The sequence below is a fragment of the Bos grunniens genome, chromosome 4 (genome assembly GCF_055505025.1).
Source record: "Bos grunniens cultivar Pamir isolate PY7600 chromosome 4, Bosgru_T2T1.0, whole genome shotgun sequence".
Lineage (NCBI taxonomy): Eukaryota > Metazoa > Chordata > Mammalia > Artiodactyla > Bovidae > Bos > Bos grunniens.
In genome coordinates, this window is record NC_141168.1 from 12,414,488 (window position 1) to 12,431,594 (window position 17,107).

At 40.8% G+C, this 17,107-nt stretch overlaps 1 protein-coding gene across 12 annotated transcripts in view; it reads left to right on the top strand.

The window, feature by feature from the left end:
- The window catches only part of TPK1 (thiamin pyrophosphokinase 1), a 391,983-nt gene extending 377,282 nt beyond the window's left edge, over positions 1-14,701 (top strand). For all 12 annotated transcript variants that reach the window (XM_086398263.1, XM_086398260.1, XM_086398264.1 and 9 more), the window contains one exon: positions 13,750-14,701. In XM_086398263.1, the coding sequence (XP_086254389.1) occupies positions 13,750-13,868 (119 nt within the window). In that variant the 3' untranslated portion in view covers positions 13,869-14,701. The remainder of the gene's footprint in view (positions 1-13,749) is intronic.
- The last annotated feature ends 2,406 nt before the right edge of the window (positions 14,702-17,107 follow it).

Sequence of the window (17,107 nt, forward strand, 5' to 3'; positions counted from 1 at the left end):
ACCTAGAGATTCATCATAATAGGTTCATTAAACATGTGTCTGTATAGAAGAGACAGTATTCCTTTAAGTCTTGAGAGCGGTTGTATCGGTCTCACTAAGTCATCCACTTCCGCTGCTCTGTCAGGCTACTGACAGTTCTGCACTTCAGGGGAAAAGACCAGCATCGGTTCTTTTTTTTTTTTAGAACGCTTCAAAGTATTGCTTTAACCTCCCTTAGTAACATGTGTCTAACAACTTTTATGATCATCATAGCCTGTGGATTTAACCTCTTGAGCTTCATTTTCCTCATCTGTAAATTGCAGATAAAAACCCTCTGTACCTTGAACACAGTAAGTGCTCAGATAATGTCTTGAATGAAGGAGAATTACTCCATCCGAAATACCACTTCTTTGCCAAGCATCTCCCAGACAAAGCTTGTTCACTTCCTTCTCTTTTACTCCCTCAGTTTTATTGGATTTTAGATATGTTTGCATTACCTTTTTAATAATTTCTTAAACTTAGAGATTTTGGGGAAGCCAGGTTTCTGGGGGATGGGATGTCTATGGCCTCCCATTAGAATATACAACCCATTTTGGCTCCAACCTCATTAGCTCCTGCCTCACGCTTCCATCCCATCTCCTGAATCAGACTATATACACATCTTTACCTTTTACTAAAAGGTAAAGACCTTGAAGGCATACACATTCATGTCTGTATCCTTAGTGCCAGCACAGGGTCTATAACCTTCATAATTACATGTCAAACACATAAGTTTATACATGTATGCAGACGACACCTGAAACGATTTTAAGTACCACACATAACCTAGCCTGGCAGAGTTTATCTCATTTTGTGTATCAGCTGGCTATAAACTAGTAGCTGAATTAAGGCATTTGCTAATTGTTCAAATCATGACATCTCTCTCTTTTTTTTTTTTTTTTTTCATTTTAAAAGACTGTTAAGGTAGGAGAGGAAATTCTGATCTTATTGGCAGAATAACAGAAGAAAGCAAAAGGGATGAAAATTTCTTGAATACTTATTATGTGTTAGAATTTTGACTATATAATCTGTACAGCTTCTCTGTGAAGTAGACATGATTATCCACACTTTGCACATATGAGGAAACTGAAGTTGGAAAGTTAAATAACCAAGTTCATAGAACTAGAGAGTGGGAGAGCCATGATTTAATCCTAGGTCTGACCTACTAACATCATGAAGGGGCTCACAGGTTTTGACAGCGAGATGCCTCCTTGGTGGCATCTAAGCAGAACGGTCACACAGGTGCAGAGGGATCAAGTGCTTGCCGCTCTTGCTTTCCTATGCTTGAGTGCTTCAGACGCCTCCAAAGGACTCCTTTACACACTGTCACCCACTTCACAGGGGCTTCCCCAGTGGCTCAGCAGCAAAGAATCCGCCTTAAATGCAGGAGATGCAGGTTTGATCCCTGGGGCACCCCACTCCAGTGTTCTTGCCTAGAGAATCCAATGGACAGAGGTACCTGACGGGCCGCAGTCCATAGGGTTGCAAAGAGCTGGACATGACTAAAGTGACTAGCACACACGCACTCACCCACTTCAAAAGAACACAGCCTCACTCTTACAGAAGTGAGGTGGGCTGGAATCCAGGGCAAATGGCCCTCCTTCCCTCCAGCTGACGGGAAGAGAGCTGGATATTTGAATTCTGCCAGTTTGCCAACCTCGGCTTTGCAGTCTTCTGTCTTTCCAGCTTTGGGGAAAAGCTGTGGGACATCACTGAGAGTGATAGAATATTAAGTGCCTAGTTCTCATCCTTTGCTCTGGGAAAGAAAACTTTGAGATAATGGATGAAAATTATAAAATCAATTTTAATGTTGCCCATCTTTTTCACTTCTATTTCTCTAAAACATGAAAGTCTCAAAAGTCAGACTACGTTTCTGTGTTCCATAATATAATTCACATTAAATTTCACTGGAAGAGGAATTTAACCAGTCCTCACAAGCCAATATCCTTATTATCATTAGACTACAGTTTTTCCTTAAAACAATCGATGGTGATGTCTTTGAAGCTAATAGATAAGACACAACTTTTATATTCAAACAGAGCAAGCAATTTTAGGTTACGTTTATCACACATTACATCGTTGCTTATAGTCTCACATATAGCTATCACTTTTATTTTTTGTCTACAGTTAAAAACAGGCTTACTGGTTGTCTTAGAAGAACTATATTTAGTTCCTCTGTACAAACAAAAATGGAAAAAATTTTGAATTTGAGTGTTTTAAATGTTGAATTGAAATTAAATGTTCGGCCAGCCAGTCCTCTGGGGTAGAAATGAAACAGTAATCTGTGAAGGAGTGACATCGTGAAGATGGAAACATGGGTCAGTCTCCACTTCAGTCGCCTTCACAAGAAGCCCTAACAACTATCCACACACAAGACACCGTTGTGACAATCCCAGAAGGCAAGGGTGAGGCTGAAGCCCCCTCCTGCACATGGAATCCGAGGGGCCTGTCCTCCAGCCGCACCTGTAGTGCTACTCGAGCAGAGAACAGGACCAGTGTGTCTCACCTTCTGCGCTGCAAAACCAGCAACTGTCTGGCCAGAGGATCTGGTGCACAGTTAGGTCCTTAAACAACGGGCTGTGCAGACTGGGGCCCGTTCGGCAGTCCTGGTCAAGCAGGCGAGCCAGTTCATAACCACAGCTCTGACAAGTACAGTGCCCAGTCCTGCCCACCCAGGCGGCCTGACCAGAGAGCCCAGGCAACCACAGAGCGCCCCCTGTGTCTTGTGAACCAAGCCAGCAGTCCTGTCCAGCCACAGCACACACTCTACAACTTCAGCGCTCAGGCAGTGGCCTTGCCCACAAAGACCACCCTGATGGCAAGCCCCACCTGTCCAAGGGGTCTGCCAGCTCGCATGTCCACAATCCCAAGCTGACCCGACTGGAAGGACTGTCTGCCAAATGTAACCTGTTAAGTCTAGAAGAAGAGACTGTTTACTCAAATGTGCAGATACCAGTGTAAGAAAGCAGGGATCAGGAAAAATCAGGTAAACATAGTAGTACCAGTGGAATCTATTACAGTAAAATGCCAACAAAGGACCCTAAAGAAATGGAAAGCCATGAAATTCAAAGAATTCAGAATGATCCTCTTAAAGAAGTTTAGTGAACTATAAGAAGACAGATAATGAAATCGGGGGGAAAAATGCATGAACAAAATGAGATCAACAAAAAATGGGAACCATCAAAAATAAACCAAACAGAAGTCCTCTATCTAAAGAATATAATGACTGAACTCGAAAAATTCAGTAGAGAGCTTTAAAATCAGAATTGACCATGCAGTAGAAAGAAGCAATGACAGGGCATTTGAAATTATTCCATCAGAGGAAAAGAGTTGAAGAAAGCCCTATGTGATTATGGGACACTATCAAAAGAAACAGTATCTGCATTATGTGTACCCCAGGACGATAAAGGGGCAGAAAATATATAAAAGCAATGTGTGCTGGGCTTAATTGCTCAGTCAAGTCTGACTCTTTGCGAATCCATGAACTGTAGCCCACCAGGCTCCTCTGTCCATGGGGATTCTCCAGGCCAGAATACTGAGTGGGTTGCCATGTCCTCCTCCAGGGGATCTCCCCAACCCAGGGATCAAACCCAGGTCTCCTGCATTGCAGGCAGATTCTTTACCATCTGAGCCACCAAGGAAGCCCATATAAAGCAATACTTGCTGAAAAATAAGGAGAGAAGTGGACATTTGGATTCATGAGGCCCAAAGGACATCAAGTATCAATAGAGTGACCCAAAGAGTTCTAAAAGTCAGTGACAAAAAAGACTTTTCAAAGCAGCGAGAGAAAGGAACACATTATATTTAAGGGAATTCACATAATGGGCAGATTTCTCAAAAGAAATTTATCAGGCCAGGAGAGAATGGGATAATATATTCAAAACATTGGAAGAAAAAAATCTGTCAACAATTCTATACCTGGCAAAGCTGTCCTTCAGAAATGAAGGCATAATTGGCTGAACAAACAAAAGCTGAATGAGTTTATCACCACTAGGCCTGCCTTACAAGAAATGCTAAAGGGAGTTCTTCACGCAGAAATAAAACGATGCTTATTTACATCATAAAATCAGATGAACATGGGTATATAACTTCCTGGTATTGGTAAATAATCAAAATCAGATTATTTAATTTGGTAATAGTGGCACATAATTCTCTTACAACTCTGGTTTAAAAGTTTAAAAAAGTATTAAGAAGCCGTAACTCCTACAGTTGTTACTGTATACACAATATAAAAAAATACGTAAACTGTAACATGTGACAGAGGACAAAGTAAACTGTAATTGCAGAAATGCTACTGAAGTTAAGTTGTCATCAGCTGAAAATAGGATATCATAATTGTAAGATGGTTTATATAAGGCTCATGGTGACCACAGAGGAAAAGCTTGTTACACAAAAGATCATGAAAAAGTGAAAGTATACCAGTACAAAAAGTCATCATCACAAAAAAAAGGCAGCAGGATAAGAAGCAAGGAACAGCGGCACTACAAAACAGCAAAATAACAAAACAGGACCAGCAGTAATTACTTTAACCATAAGGGATAAAATTCTTCAATCAAAGACACAGAATGGCTGACGGACTTAAAAAGCGAAATAAAAAAATATACTGCCCACAAAAGGTTCACTTTAAAGACACAGACTGACTGAAAGGATGAAAAAAAGGTATTTCAAGCAAATGCCAACCAAGAAAACAAAGGTAGCGTTGCTGCCCCAAAGTTTGGCTTTTTCTACCCACCGAAGCTCAATAAAAATTACAGAGACAGTCTGGACGACATAGAAAGGTGCCTTTAATTCTCAGCCGGCAGAGAGGGGAACACAGTAGGCTTCTCCCTCAAGAAATGTGCTCCCACTCCATGAGGAGTCTAGGGGCTTATATAAGGTGAAGGCTCACCGTCAGGGATCGGTGATGAGGAACAAAGGTGTTTGGATCTTGTCTTCTTCCTCTTGCATTGTTTCAAAACCAGTCATAGACTGGTGTCAGTACCCCAGTAGCTGAGTCTGATGATTCCATGGCTCTGCAGCCTTCTTTCTGATGGGTAACTACAAGACAAGAGACTGCTGTAAAGATGAGCACCAGTTACAGGACGTATTTGGCATAGAGTCTAAGAGCAATAGGTGCGAAACATACAGCTCATACAGAGTTAGGGGACAGAATAGCAGACTTAGTTATAGACATTCAGAGTTAGGAGCAGATAAAGTGAAAACAAAAAACTACGAATGTTCAGGCCTTGCTCACTGTTTTGTTTATCTTCTTTGATCTCAAGGAAGGGAAAGAATAAAAACTTAATTCCTCTTTTTTCCTTTCCACTGCAAGAGTAGCCATACTCATATCAGGAAAAATAGACACTAAGCTAATTCCATTTGAGTTATTTCAAATCCTAAAAGATGATGCTGTAAAAGTGCTGCACTTAATATGCCAGCAAACTTGGAAAACTCAGCAGTGGCCACAGGACTGGAAAAGGTCAGTTTTCATTTCAGTCCCAAAGAAAGGCAATGCCAAAGAATGCTCAAACTACCACACAGTTGCACCCATGTCACACGCTGGCAAAGTAATGCTCAAAATTCTCTAAGCCAGGCTTCAACAGTACATGAACCATGAACTTCCAGATGTTCAAGCTGGATTTAGAAAAGACAGGAACCAGAGATCAAATTGCCAACAGCTATTGGATCAAAAAAGCAAGAGAGTTCCAGAAAAACTTCTGCTTTATTGACTACGCCAAAGCTTTTGACTGTGTGAATCACAACAAACTGTGGAAAATTCTGAAAGAGATGGGAATACCAGACCACCTGACCTGCCTCCTGAGAAATCTGTATGCAGGTCAGGAAGCAACAGTTAGAACTGGACATAGAATAACAGACTGGTTCCAAATCAGGAAAGGAGTTAAGTCAAGGCTGTATATTGTAACCCAGATTATTTAACTTATATGCAGAGTACATCATGCAAAATGCCAAGGTAGATGAAGCACAAGCTGGAATCAAGATTGCTGGGAGAAATATCAATAACCTCAGAAATTTAGATGATACCACCCCTATAGCAGAAAGTGAAGAGGAACTAAAGAGGAGAGTGAAAGTGAAAGAGGAGAGTGAAAAAGTTGGCTTAAAGCTCAATATTCAGAAAACTAAGATCATGGTATCTGGTCCCATCACTTCCTGGCAAATAGACGGGGAAATAATGGAAACAGTGAGAGACTTTATGTTTGGGGGCTCCAGAATCACTGCATATGGTAACTGCAGCTATGAAATTAAAAGATGCTTGCTCCTAGGAAGAAACCTATGACCAACCTAGACAGCATATCAAGAAGCAGAGACATTAGTTTGCCGACAAAGGTCCATCTAGTCAAAGCTATGGCTTTTCCAGTATGGATGTGAGAGTTGGACTATAAGGAAAGCTGAATGCCGTAGAACTGATGCTTTTGAACTGTGGTGTTGGAGAAGACTCTTGAGAGTCCCTCGGACTGCAAGGAGATCCAACCAGTCCATCTGAAAGGAAATCAGTCCTGAATATTCAGTGGAAGGACTGATGCTGAAGCTGAAACTCCAATACTTTGGTCACCTGATGCGAAGAACTGACTCCATGGAAAACACCCTGATGCTGGGAAGGATTGAAGGCAGGAGGAGAAGGGGACAATAGAGGATGAGATGGTTGGATGGCATCACCGACTCAATGGACATGAGTTTGAGTAAGCTCCGGGAGTTGGGGATAGACAGGGAAGAAGCTTGGCATGCTGCAGTCCGTGGGGTTGCAAAGAGTCAGACACGACTGAGCAACTGAGCTGAACTGAAGCTAAAAATTATAAAAAGAATGTCACTATATAACGATAAAGGGGTCATTCCATCAAGAAGATATACCAATTGTAAATATTTAGGCACCCACCCAACATTAGATCACCTAACTATATAAAGCAGAACTACAAGGAGAAATAAACAGAAATTAACAACAAATAGTTGGGGACTTTAATGCCCCATGGTTAATAATGGGGGCTTCCTGGTGGCTCAGCTGGTAAAGAATACATCTGCAATGTGGGAGACCTGGGTTTGATCCCTGGGTTGGGAAAATTCCCCGGAGAAGGGAAAAGCTACCCACTCCAGTATTCTGGCCTGGTGAATTCTATGGACTATATAGTCCATGGGGTCACAAAGACAGATCATCTAGACAGAAAATCAGTAAGGAAACAATGGATTTGAACAATACTTAACTAAGTTGTAACAGACATACACAGAATATTGTGTCTAATAACAGCAGGATACACATTCTTCTCAAGTGCACTCAGAACATTTTCTAGCATGATCATATGTTAGGTCACAAAACAAGTTTTAGCAAATTCACAAAGACTGGAATCTTATCAAGTATCTTCTCTGACCACAGTGGTATGAAACTGGAAATCATAACAGAAGGAAAACTAGAAAATTTGTGAATACATGGAAGTTAAATACTTAACACTGTCCTGAAAAACCAACAGATCAAAGATGAAATTACATGAAAAAAGGTATATTGAGACAATTGAAAATAGAACCAAAACATACAGACTTATAAGATACAGCAAAAGTAGGTCTCAGAGGAAAGTTTGTATCTATAAATGTGTACCTCAAGAAAATAGATCTCAAATAACCTTTTACACCTCAAGAATCCAGAACATGAAGAACAAACTAAGCTTAAAGTTAGGCAGAAAAGGAAATCGAGTTTAGAGCATTAAAAAATGAAACAGAGACTAGAAAACCAATTGGGAAAGAATTAATAAAACTAAGGTCTGGTTCTTTGAAGAAATAAATATTTGTTTATTGAGATAAACCAAGGGGAAGAGGGAGATTTTCTGATAATATAGAAATACAAAGGTTCATAAAGAAGCTTCAGTGACCAACCATACACCAACAACAAAAACAGTAGATAAATTACTAGATACACAGAACCTATCATGACTCAATTAGGAAGAAATAGAAAATCTGAACAAACCAATTACTAGGAGAGTATTGAATCAGTAATCAAAAATCTCATGAAAAAGAAAAGTCCAGGACCAGATGTCTTCTCACTGATAAATTTTACCAAACATTTGAAGAATAATTAACACCAATCCTCAAAATATCCAAAAATATTGAAGAAGAGAGAATACTTCCAAACTCATGTCACAAGGCTAGCATTTCCCTGACACCAAAGCCGGATAAGGACACCTCAAAAAAACAAAACTACAGACCAATATCCGTGATAAACATAGGTGCAAAATTTTTCAACAAAACAGCCAACCGAATTCAGCAGCACATTAAAAGGATCATACACATTGACCAAGCAGGATTCATTCCTGGAGGCAAGAACAGTTCAACATATGCATACCAATAAATTCGATATGTCACACTAACAGAATGAAAGATAAAAATCATATGATTATCTCAATAGATGCAGGAAAAGTTTCGACATAATTTAACATCCATTCATTATAAAAAGTCTCAACAAACCAGCTGGAGGAAAGAGATGCACCTCAGTACATAAAGGAAGGCCACGTATATCAAGCCCCCCCTAACGCCATACTCAAAGGTGAAGGACTAAGGACGGTTCCCCCAGGACCAGAAACAAGACAAGGATGCCCACTCTCATCACTTCTAGTCAACAGCACTGGAAGTCCAAACCAGAGAAATCAGGCAAGAAAAATAAGTCTTCCAAATTGGACAGGAAAACATAAATTTGTTTGTAAATGGCATGATTTTATGTATGCTGCTGCTACTGCTAAGTCGCTTCAGTCGTGTCCAACTCTCTGTGTGACCCCATAGATGGCAACCTCCCAGGCTCCCCGTCCCTGGGATTCTCCAGGCAAGAACACTGGAGTGGGTTGCCATGTCCTTCTCCAATGCATGAAAGTGAAAAGTGGAAGTGAAGTCGCTCAGTCGTGTCCGACCCTCAGCGACCCCATGGACTGCAGCCTTCCAGGCTCCTCTGTCCATGGGGTTTTCCAGGCAAGAGTACTGGAGTGGGGTGCCATTGCTTTCTCCGATTTTATGTATGAAAAAGCCTAAACACTCAATCAAAAAAACTGTCAGGTCAACAATGAATTCAGTAAAGTTGCAGGATATGAAATTCAAGATACATAAATCAAAAATATTTCTATATACTAACAATGACTTATCTGGAAAAAAAAAAACTCTCATTTACAATAGTATCAAGAACAGTAAAATACTTAGCAATAAATTTAACCAAGGCGCTGAAAGATCTCTACATTGAGAACTATAATACAGATGAAAGAAATTGAAGAGTAAAATAAATGAAAAGACACTCCATGATCATGCATTGAAGGAATATTGTTAAAATAGCTGTACCACTTAAAGCCACCTATAGATTCAATCCCCGTCAAGATTCCAATGGCATTTTTACAGAAGAAAAAAAAATCCTAAAGTTCACATGAAACTACAAAAAAAAAACCCTAAATAGCCAAAGCAATACTGAGAAAAAAAACAACAATGCTAAAGGCATCACAGTTCCTGAATCCAAACTATACTATATTAAGATAGAATAACAAAAGCATTGCGCTCAGTCACTCAGTGTCCAACTCTTTGCAACCCCATGGACTGTAGACCACCAGGCTCCTCTATTCATGGGGATTCTCCAGGCAAGAATACTGGAGTGGGTTGCCATGCCCTCCTCCAGGGGATCTTCCCAACCCAGGGATCAAAACAGGTCTCCTGCACTGCAGACAGATTGTTTACCGTCTGAGCCACCAGGGAAACAATAAAAGCATTATGCTACTGGTATAAAAACAGATACATAAACAATGAAGCAGAATTGAGAACCAACGCATATACAGTGAGCTAATACAAAAAGAGAGCCAAGAATACTCAGTGGAGAAAAACTGTCTAATAAATGGTGCTGGGAAATTGGATATTCACATGTAAAAGAGTGAAATTAGATCCCTATTTTTACATCACTCCCCAAAAATTAACTCGTAAAGGATTAAGACATTAAATAAAACCATAAAAGTCCTGGAAGAAAACAGGAATAATTCTTCCTGACATGGGTCTTGGCAATGATTTTTTGCATATGATATCTAAAGCACAGGGAGCAAAATAAAAAACAAGTGGGACTACATCAAACTAAAAAGCTTCTGCACAGCAAAAGAAACAATAACAAAACAAAAAGACAACCAAAGCAATGGGATCAGATATTTGCAAATCATACTGAGAAGAGGTTAATATTCAAAATATATAAAGAACTCCTAGAACTGAAGAAAACCAATGGTCAAAGGACCTGAATAAACATTTTTCCAAGAAGACATACAGAAGGCCAACAGACGTATGAAAAGGGTAGTTTACATCACTAATCAGGGAAATTAACTCAAAACCACACTAAGTTATCACCTTATACCTATTAGACTGGCTGTCATCAAAAAGATGAGAGAACAAATTCTGGAGAAGACATGGAGAGAAAGGAACCTTTGTGCACTGTTGCTGGGAATGTATATTGGTACACCCACCATGCAAAACAGTATGGAGGTTTCTCAAAATTAAACATAAATCTACCATATTACCAGCAATTCCACTTCTGGGTGTATATCCAAAGGAAGCAAAATCCCTACATCCAAAAATAACTGCACTCCTGTCTTCATTACAGCATTACTTATAATAGCTAAGATATGGAAACAAGCTAAGTGTTCATCAACAGACAAAGAAAATGTGGTGTATAGTGGAATACTGTTGAGTCATTAAAAGGAAACCCTGCCATTTGCAACAGTATGAACAGACCTTGAGGGTATTATGCTAAGGGAAATAAGAAAGATATATACTATATGATCTCACTTATACATGGTATCTGAAAGACTCAGATTCATAGAAAAAATATCAGATTTGTGATTGCCAGACTCAGGGAGTGGAGAGAATGAGATAAAAGTGATCAGAAGATACAGACTTCCAGTTATAAATAAGTACTGACTATGTAATATACAACATGGTGAGAATCCTTGCCGATGCTGTATGGTATATTTGAAAAGTAGTAAGAGAACAGACATTATAAAGTTCTCATCACAAGGGAAAAAATGTAATTATATAAGGTAATGGATGTTAACTAAACTTATTTTGTAAATCATTTCATTATACAGTATTATATGTCAATTTTCTCAAAACTAGAGGAAAAAATAATAAAAAGTAATTTGTTTTATTGCTGTCTACAGGAAGTTATCTCTCTGCCAATCTTATGTATTTTATTTCATGATTGACCCTCAGACATTTGGGGAGAGGGGAGTTCAGTATTAATTTCAAATACTTTATTAAAATATTTTCTTTTCTTCTAAAAGAGACTTGAATGTTTTGTCTAAAAGCATAATTCTTTGGAAAAAAACATACTCCAAAATAACTGTAGTGATAGATAGAGTAACTGAATTTATGATTTTGTGTAATCAGTTTATTTATCTTTGTTTTCTGTCATTTTTTATTCTACTTTTCATAGAGGTGGAGACAAATGAATTCATTGTAACCTTTCTATTAATTGTAACCATTGTTATGTTATGGTTACAATATGTAACCATTGTTATGGAATTGTAACCATTGTATCTGTGTCCCCCTAAATTCATGTATTGAAGCCATAATCCCCAATGTGACAGTATTTGGAGCTGGAGCCTTTGGGAGATAATGAGAACCTCATGGGACCCTCATAATGGGATTAGCACCCTTACAAAAAAAGGAAGAGATTTCTCTTCCATGTGAGATTTCTCCACCATGTGAGAATACAGCAGGAAGGCAGCTATCTGTAAACCGGCCAGGAAGAGGGGTCTTACCTGAACCAGCCATGCTGGTACCCTGATCTGGGGCTTTCCAAGCCTCTGAATTACGAGAAATCATGTCTGCTATTTAAACCACTCGGCCTATGCATTTTGTTATAGCACCCAAAACCAACTAAAACATGTTTAATAACTGATCCTGGTGGAATTTTAAACATTACGGAAAAAAAGAAGGAAAACCTGATTTATAAGATTGGATAAAAATGGCCCTAACTCAGATATTTCATGCAAAGTAAAAACTGTACATTCTCATGTCCTAATAAAGCTATTGCAGTTCTTTTCCTATTTAAAAATTATTTAGGATGCAACAATGTCTTAGAAAAACCTATATATATATAATATAGTTGTCTACCCAGGATAATCCAAAGTCCCTACTCTGCCTTCAGAAAGGAATTTGTGTGCAACAGCAAACTAGAGAAGTAATTTCGTACTCCTGTTCTTTGAGGCCAGGTACAAACTAGGATTTTAACCTAATTAGTGACCAGAATCTTAAAACGCACTGAGTCCATGTGGGTTGTGTGTACTCAGTGCTTCACTGGGGAGTTTCCAGCTCTAAAGCTAGTCCTCTGAAGCCCCCTAAATTGCCTTTCTGAATAAATGGTATGAAATGTGTGAACTGTTCCCCAACCTTTAGGAGAACAAGGCTTCTTTCCTTAACAGACTTCCTGTGACTCCCTCCACAACCATCACCCTAACCCTCTGTATATGTAGTTATGCCTAGATTTGTAAATTTAATGTGTACGTTTATTCATATCATTCAGAAACCTCATCTAAGAAAAGCTCCAGATTACCGGAGAGGCAAAAACACTGAATTGCCTCTTAGGGCAACAGTCGCATGAGGCTGACTCTGCATTCCTGCAGTTTCAGTTTGTAACTTCCTGTTTGCATTAGTAAACGTGTTGACAACTATGAAAAAGAAATAGTTTGACTTCTAGTAAGTAACCTGTGTGAACTGGTAATACTGATGATATATTATCCTGTAATACTGTTTCTGAATTTTTAATCTGCCTTTTCAAGATTTCCTCAGAAGGATAACAGGCTCCCTCTAGCGGGGAGTGACCATTATAATTGAACTATTTTATTTACTTCAAAGCTGTGCAACTTCAAAGTTGCACTTTGTCGGAAGGAAAAGAGGCCTTTTCTGGCTCTTGACATTTGTTTATTTCTCTGCATAACATTTATTTTTCCCTTTCTGATTTCTTCTGATTATATCAGGGCATGTTGACAGGACAGTCATGTCGATAATGTGAACTGCTCTTTTATAAGCAAAGGGAAATGAGGTTACCAATGGATTCCTACATGTTAACTTCAGCAAACTTTTGTTAGGAAATATATATATATACTTGTGTACAGATTTATGTAATTTATAAATATATAAATTTTAATAATACAACATCACTCCAAAACCTTTGACAATTAAGTAATGACCTGGAAGTCTGCTTTTTGACCTCTGAGTTCCAATTAATTTTACACAAAGCAAGCCTTGTTCACTTTGGCTTGTCTTTCTTTATGAGGGAAAAAACAACCCAAATCCTATACTGTTGTTTTTTTTAAATAATTAGTTTTCTGTCCCATATCATTTATACTCAAAACTAAAACTACCTTTTTATAGAGCTTAAGTAAATATTAAAATGTTAATTCTGAATCATCAAAAAAATTAAAGTTGTACCCAGGCAAGAAAGTAAGTAACCTATTACAGAAATGGATGTTGGTTTTACAATTGGTAAAGAAGAAAAAGAAAACACTTCACTGAAATTTAGTGTTGAGACTGACATATACCGCAAATGGATAAACAGAGTAGCCCACTCTAGGAGGAGTGGTCACAGCAAGTTATAGAAACTTTCAGCTTTAGAATCTCACTTAAAGATTGTCTATTAATTCCAAGTGTGTGCTTAACTGCTTTTTGGTAACTCTCAACAAAGTCATTCTACGCGGAGGGAAGTTGGCTCTCACCAAACCTTTGCTTCTCACGTCCTTACAGCACATCAGATGCTTGGCTTTGGAACACTAGTCAGCACGTCCAACACCTACGACGGATCTGGTGTTGTGACTGTAGAGACGGACCATCCCCTGCTCTGGACCATGGCCATAAAAAACTGACCAGTGCTGACCTCCGTTGCTGTGCCTCTGACATACCTCATTTGCCAACAACATCATGCTCACCAAGAACAGTCCACCTTGGCTGGCAGGACTCTAAACCTGTCCCCTGGGAGGCCCGCTAGTTTTAAAGACTGTTCATGTTCTGATCATTCAGGGAGCACTGTAGATGACAGATTTCAGTTTTACTCTGACGATGGCGGGGGGTGGGGTGGGGTGTCATTATTTAAAGTAAATATGCTGTATTAAATTCAGTTGGAAAACTAACGTGGGTCATGTCTCAAATTCAGTCCTGATCACTCTTATTAATCACTCCATGTACCCCCAGAAAACAGTTTATAATTTTGAAGCTGAGAAAGCTCTGAGGTTCCGTACTGTCCAGCACATACACCTCCTCCTGTTGATCCTTAAACGCTTGCTTCTATGTCATAATGTTAGCTCTCTGTCTTCTGTGGACCTTTCACTGAAAAAAATAATTCCTTCTAGCTTGGGATGCTAGAACCGCACCATTTTATTCTGACCTTAACAGTTTGGGGTATTATCTTTTAATGATAAATAAAAAATCACTAGCCTGATTGTTAAAATTTAAAACAAGCAGAACGCACCCAGCTGCTGTACATGACACAAACCCAGTGTTGCTGTAAAGAATGAGAGCGGCCTCTCTCTCCTCTCTGGTGCTACGACAGCGGGAGGGTCGCGTTGTAAGTGGAGAATGAAAGCGGGGCCCGTTGAACCAGCCTGCGGTTGTGCATAATCATTAGAGATCATTTTTAATTATTTATGCAAATACACATGAAACTGAATCCAGATGTGAAATAAAAATATTTAGTTACCAACATGCCTGCCTGTGGTCAGTTTTTCAAGAAGACGTCTAATCCATTTTCTCACCTGTATTTTATGACGACCAATCTTTCTTAATCAATGTTACGTACCCACCCCCCAAATAAAAACTACTCAAAGGTTGATTCACAGCTGCAGTTCTTCACACACCTGATTTTCGAGAGCAACCTGGGGTGGTGGTGAATACTTTCTCTAGCCTCCATGGAAGTTACTTTCTAGAGCCCCCGTGTTGCATGTTCACACTTAAATCTCTCTGGACCTGTTGCCGCATCTATAACATGGGGGTTCTAGGTAGCACCTGTCTACTTTGCCGGACTTTGGAAGGAGGGACAGGTTAAACTGCCTTCAGAAATCATTGCACATGCTAGAGAAAAAAGAACCAACAGAGGAAAGGAACTGGTTCCACGGTAGAGAAGTGCAGAAAATTGGTGGAGGAAGCCCTCTGGGGAAGTAGAAGGGACCAGAGCACGGCTGGGAGTACCACAGTGCTCCTACAGTCAGTGCTGCGGTGGGAGAGCCGGTTCTCCAGCCTTCTGCCTCCTCTCGGCACAATGCAGAGCCCAGAGCTCCCATCCCTATACCGCGCCCCCTGCCCCCCGCAGAGACAGCTGTACAGAGGGTCTGGGGTACCAAGCAAACCTGTACCAAAAGGGAAGGAGTCGGGAGGGTGGGTAGACTGGGGATTTGGGATTAACAGAGGCACACTACTATATATTTATAAAATAACAAGGACCTACTGCAGAGCCCAGGGAACTGTACTTCAGTATCCTGTGAGAACCTATAATGGAAAAGAATCTAGAAAAGAAATACCCCTAAAACTGAAGCAGCACACCTGAAACACTGTGAACCAGCTGCTCGGCCCTGCCTGCCCCGCGTCCTGCTCAGTCGTGGCCGGCTCTGCCACCCTATGAACTGTAGTCCGCCAGGCTCCTCTGTCCGTGGCACTCTCCAGGCAAGAGTACTGGAGTGGGTTGCCATTTCCTTCTCCGGGGAATCTGTCTGACCCAGGGATCGAACCCACGTCTCTTGAGTCTCCAGGTAGATTCTGTACCACTGAGCCACCAGGGAAGCCTGTACTTCCTACTTCAATTTAAAGAGCTTTAAAAAAGCTCAGTCAAGCTCCTTTGTTGACTCACGTAACTGAGAACCACCAACAGGAAAGGTGGAGAAGGAAACGGCAACCCACTCAGTATTCTTGCCTGAAGAGTTCCATGGACCGAGGAGCCTGGCAGGCTATATATAGTCCATGGGATCGCAAAGAGTCGGACACGACTGAGTGACTAACCAACAGAAAAAAGACCTGCAGACCACTGCCCTGGACGGTGCCCACCCTAAAGGACGAGGCTAGAAAGCGGGGAGGAGCGGGGAGAGGGCGTGACCTTCCCAGCACCGGTTACTCATTTCTCGTTCACTGGCCGTTCCAGGCTCAGCTGTCATCTAGTCATTACTAAAGATGTATTCACAGCCTATGAAATATGAAAGTAGGTCCACTAAGATTTTCCTGAAAGAGACTCATGCCCTATGTACCCTGAAAATCTTGCCAGTGATAGTAAGTGGATGCTTGGCAAGAAGAATATAGTTGGCTGAAGTTGAGGGGGAACAAAACCACTGAGATTTATCCCAGACTCCCCATTGGAGGCCTCCCCCACAAGGCTTCTCTCCAGATACCGCCAGGCTGCTGGAGAGCTAGGCGTTTGACCCCTCTTGCAAGAAAATTTCCATGGACTGAGAAGTCTGGTAGGCTACAGTCCATGGTGTCGCAAAGAGTCGGACACAACTGAACGACTTTACTTCATTTATCCCTTAAAAATCCGAAAGTGAAATTTCATGTTTCCTCACCACATCATTGCTTCCCTGGTGGTTCAGTGGCAAAGAATCCTCCTGCCAATGCAGGATATGTGGGTTCGATCCCTGGCTCGGGAAGATCCACTGGAGGAGGAGGAAATGATAACCCGCTCCAGTATTCCTGCCTGGGAAATCCCGTGGACAGAGGAGCCTGGTGGGCTACAGTCCATGGGGTCACAGAGTCAGGCTGGACTGAGCACATCACATCATTCAAACAAGGACTCACTGTTCTTACACTAATGCAGGGAGACTGATGGTGACCTCAGGGGGCCCCCTTGTGAACTTTCTGAGCCTCCCTAGGCAGCCCCTCCTGCCACCCCCTTATTAATCCAGATCCTGACCTCCCGCTTGCAGCCAGAAGAGAACAGGAAGCCAGGCTTTGCCAGCATAGTGGCCTGTGCTCCATGGCCCTTTTGACTTCACTGTGCTCCTCCTCTACGCGAGTCAGATTGGGAGCTTTTGTGACTCTAGGGACGGTTCCCCCAAAATGCCCTCTGGCTGCCTGAGTCACTGAGTAGTGAAAACACACCAAGATCAACTTCTCTTCGGGCGGCTGG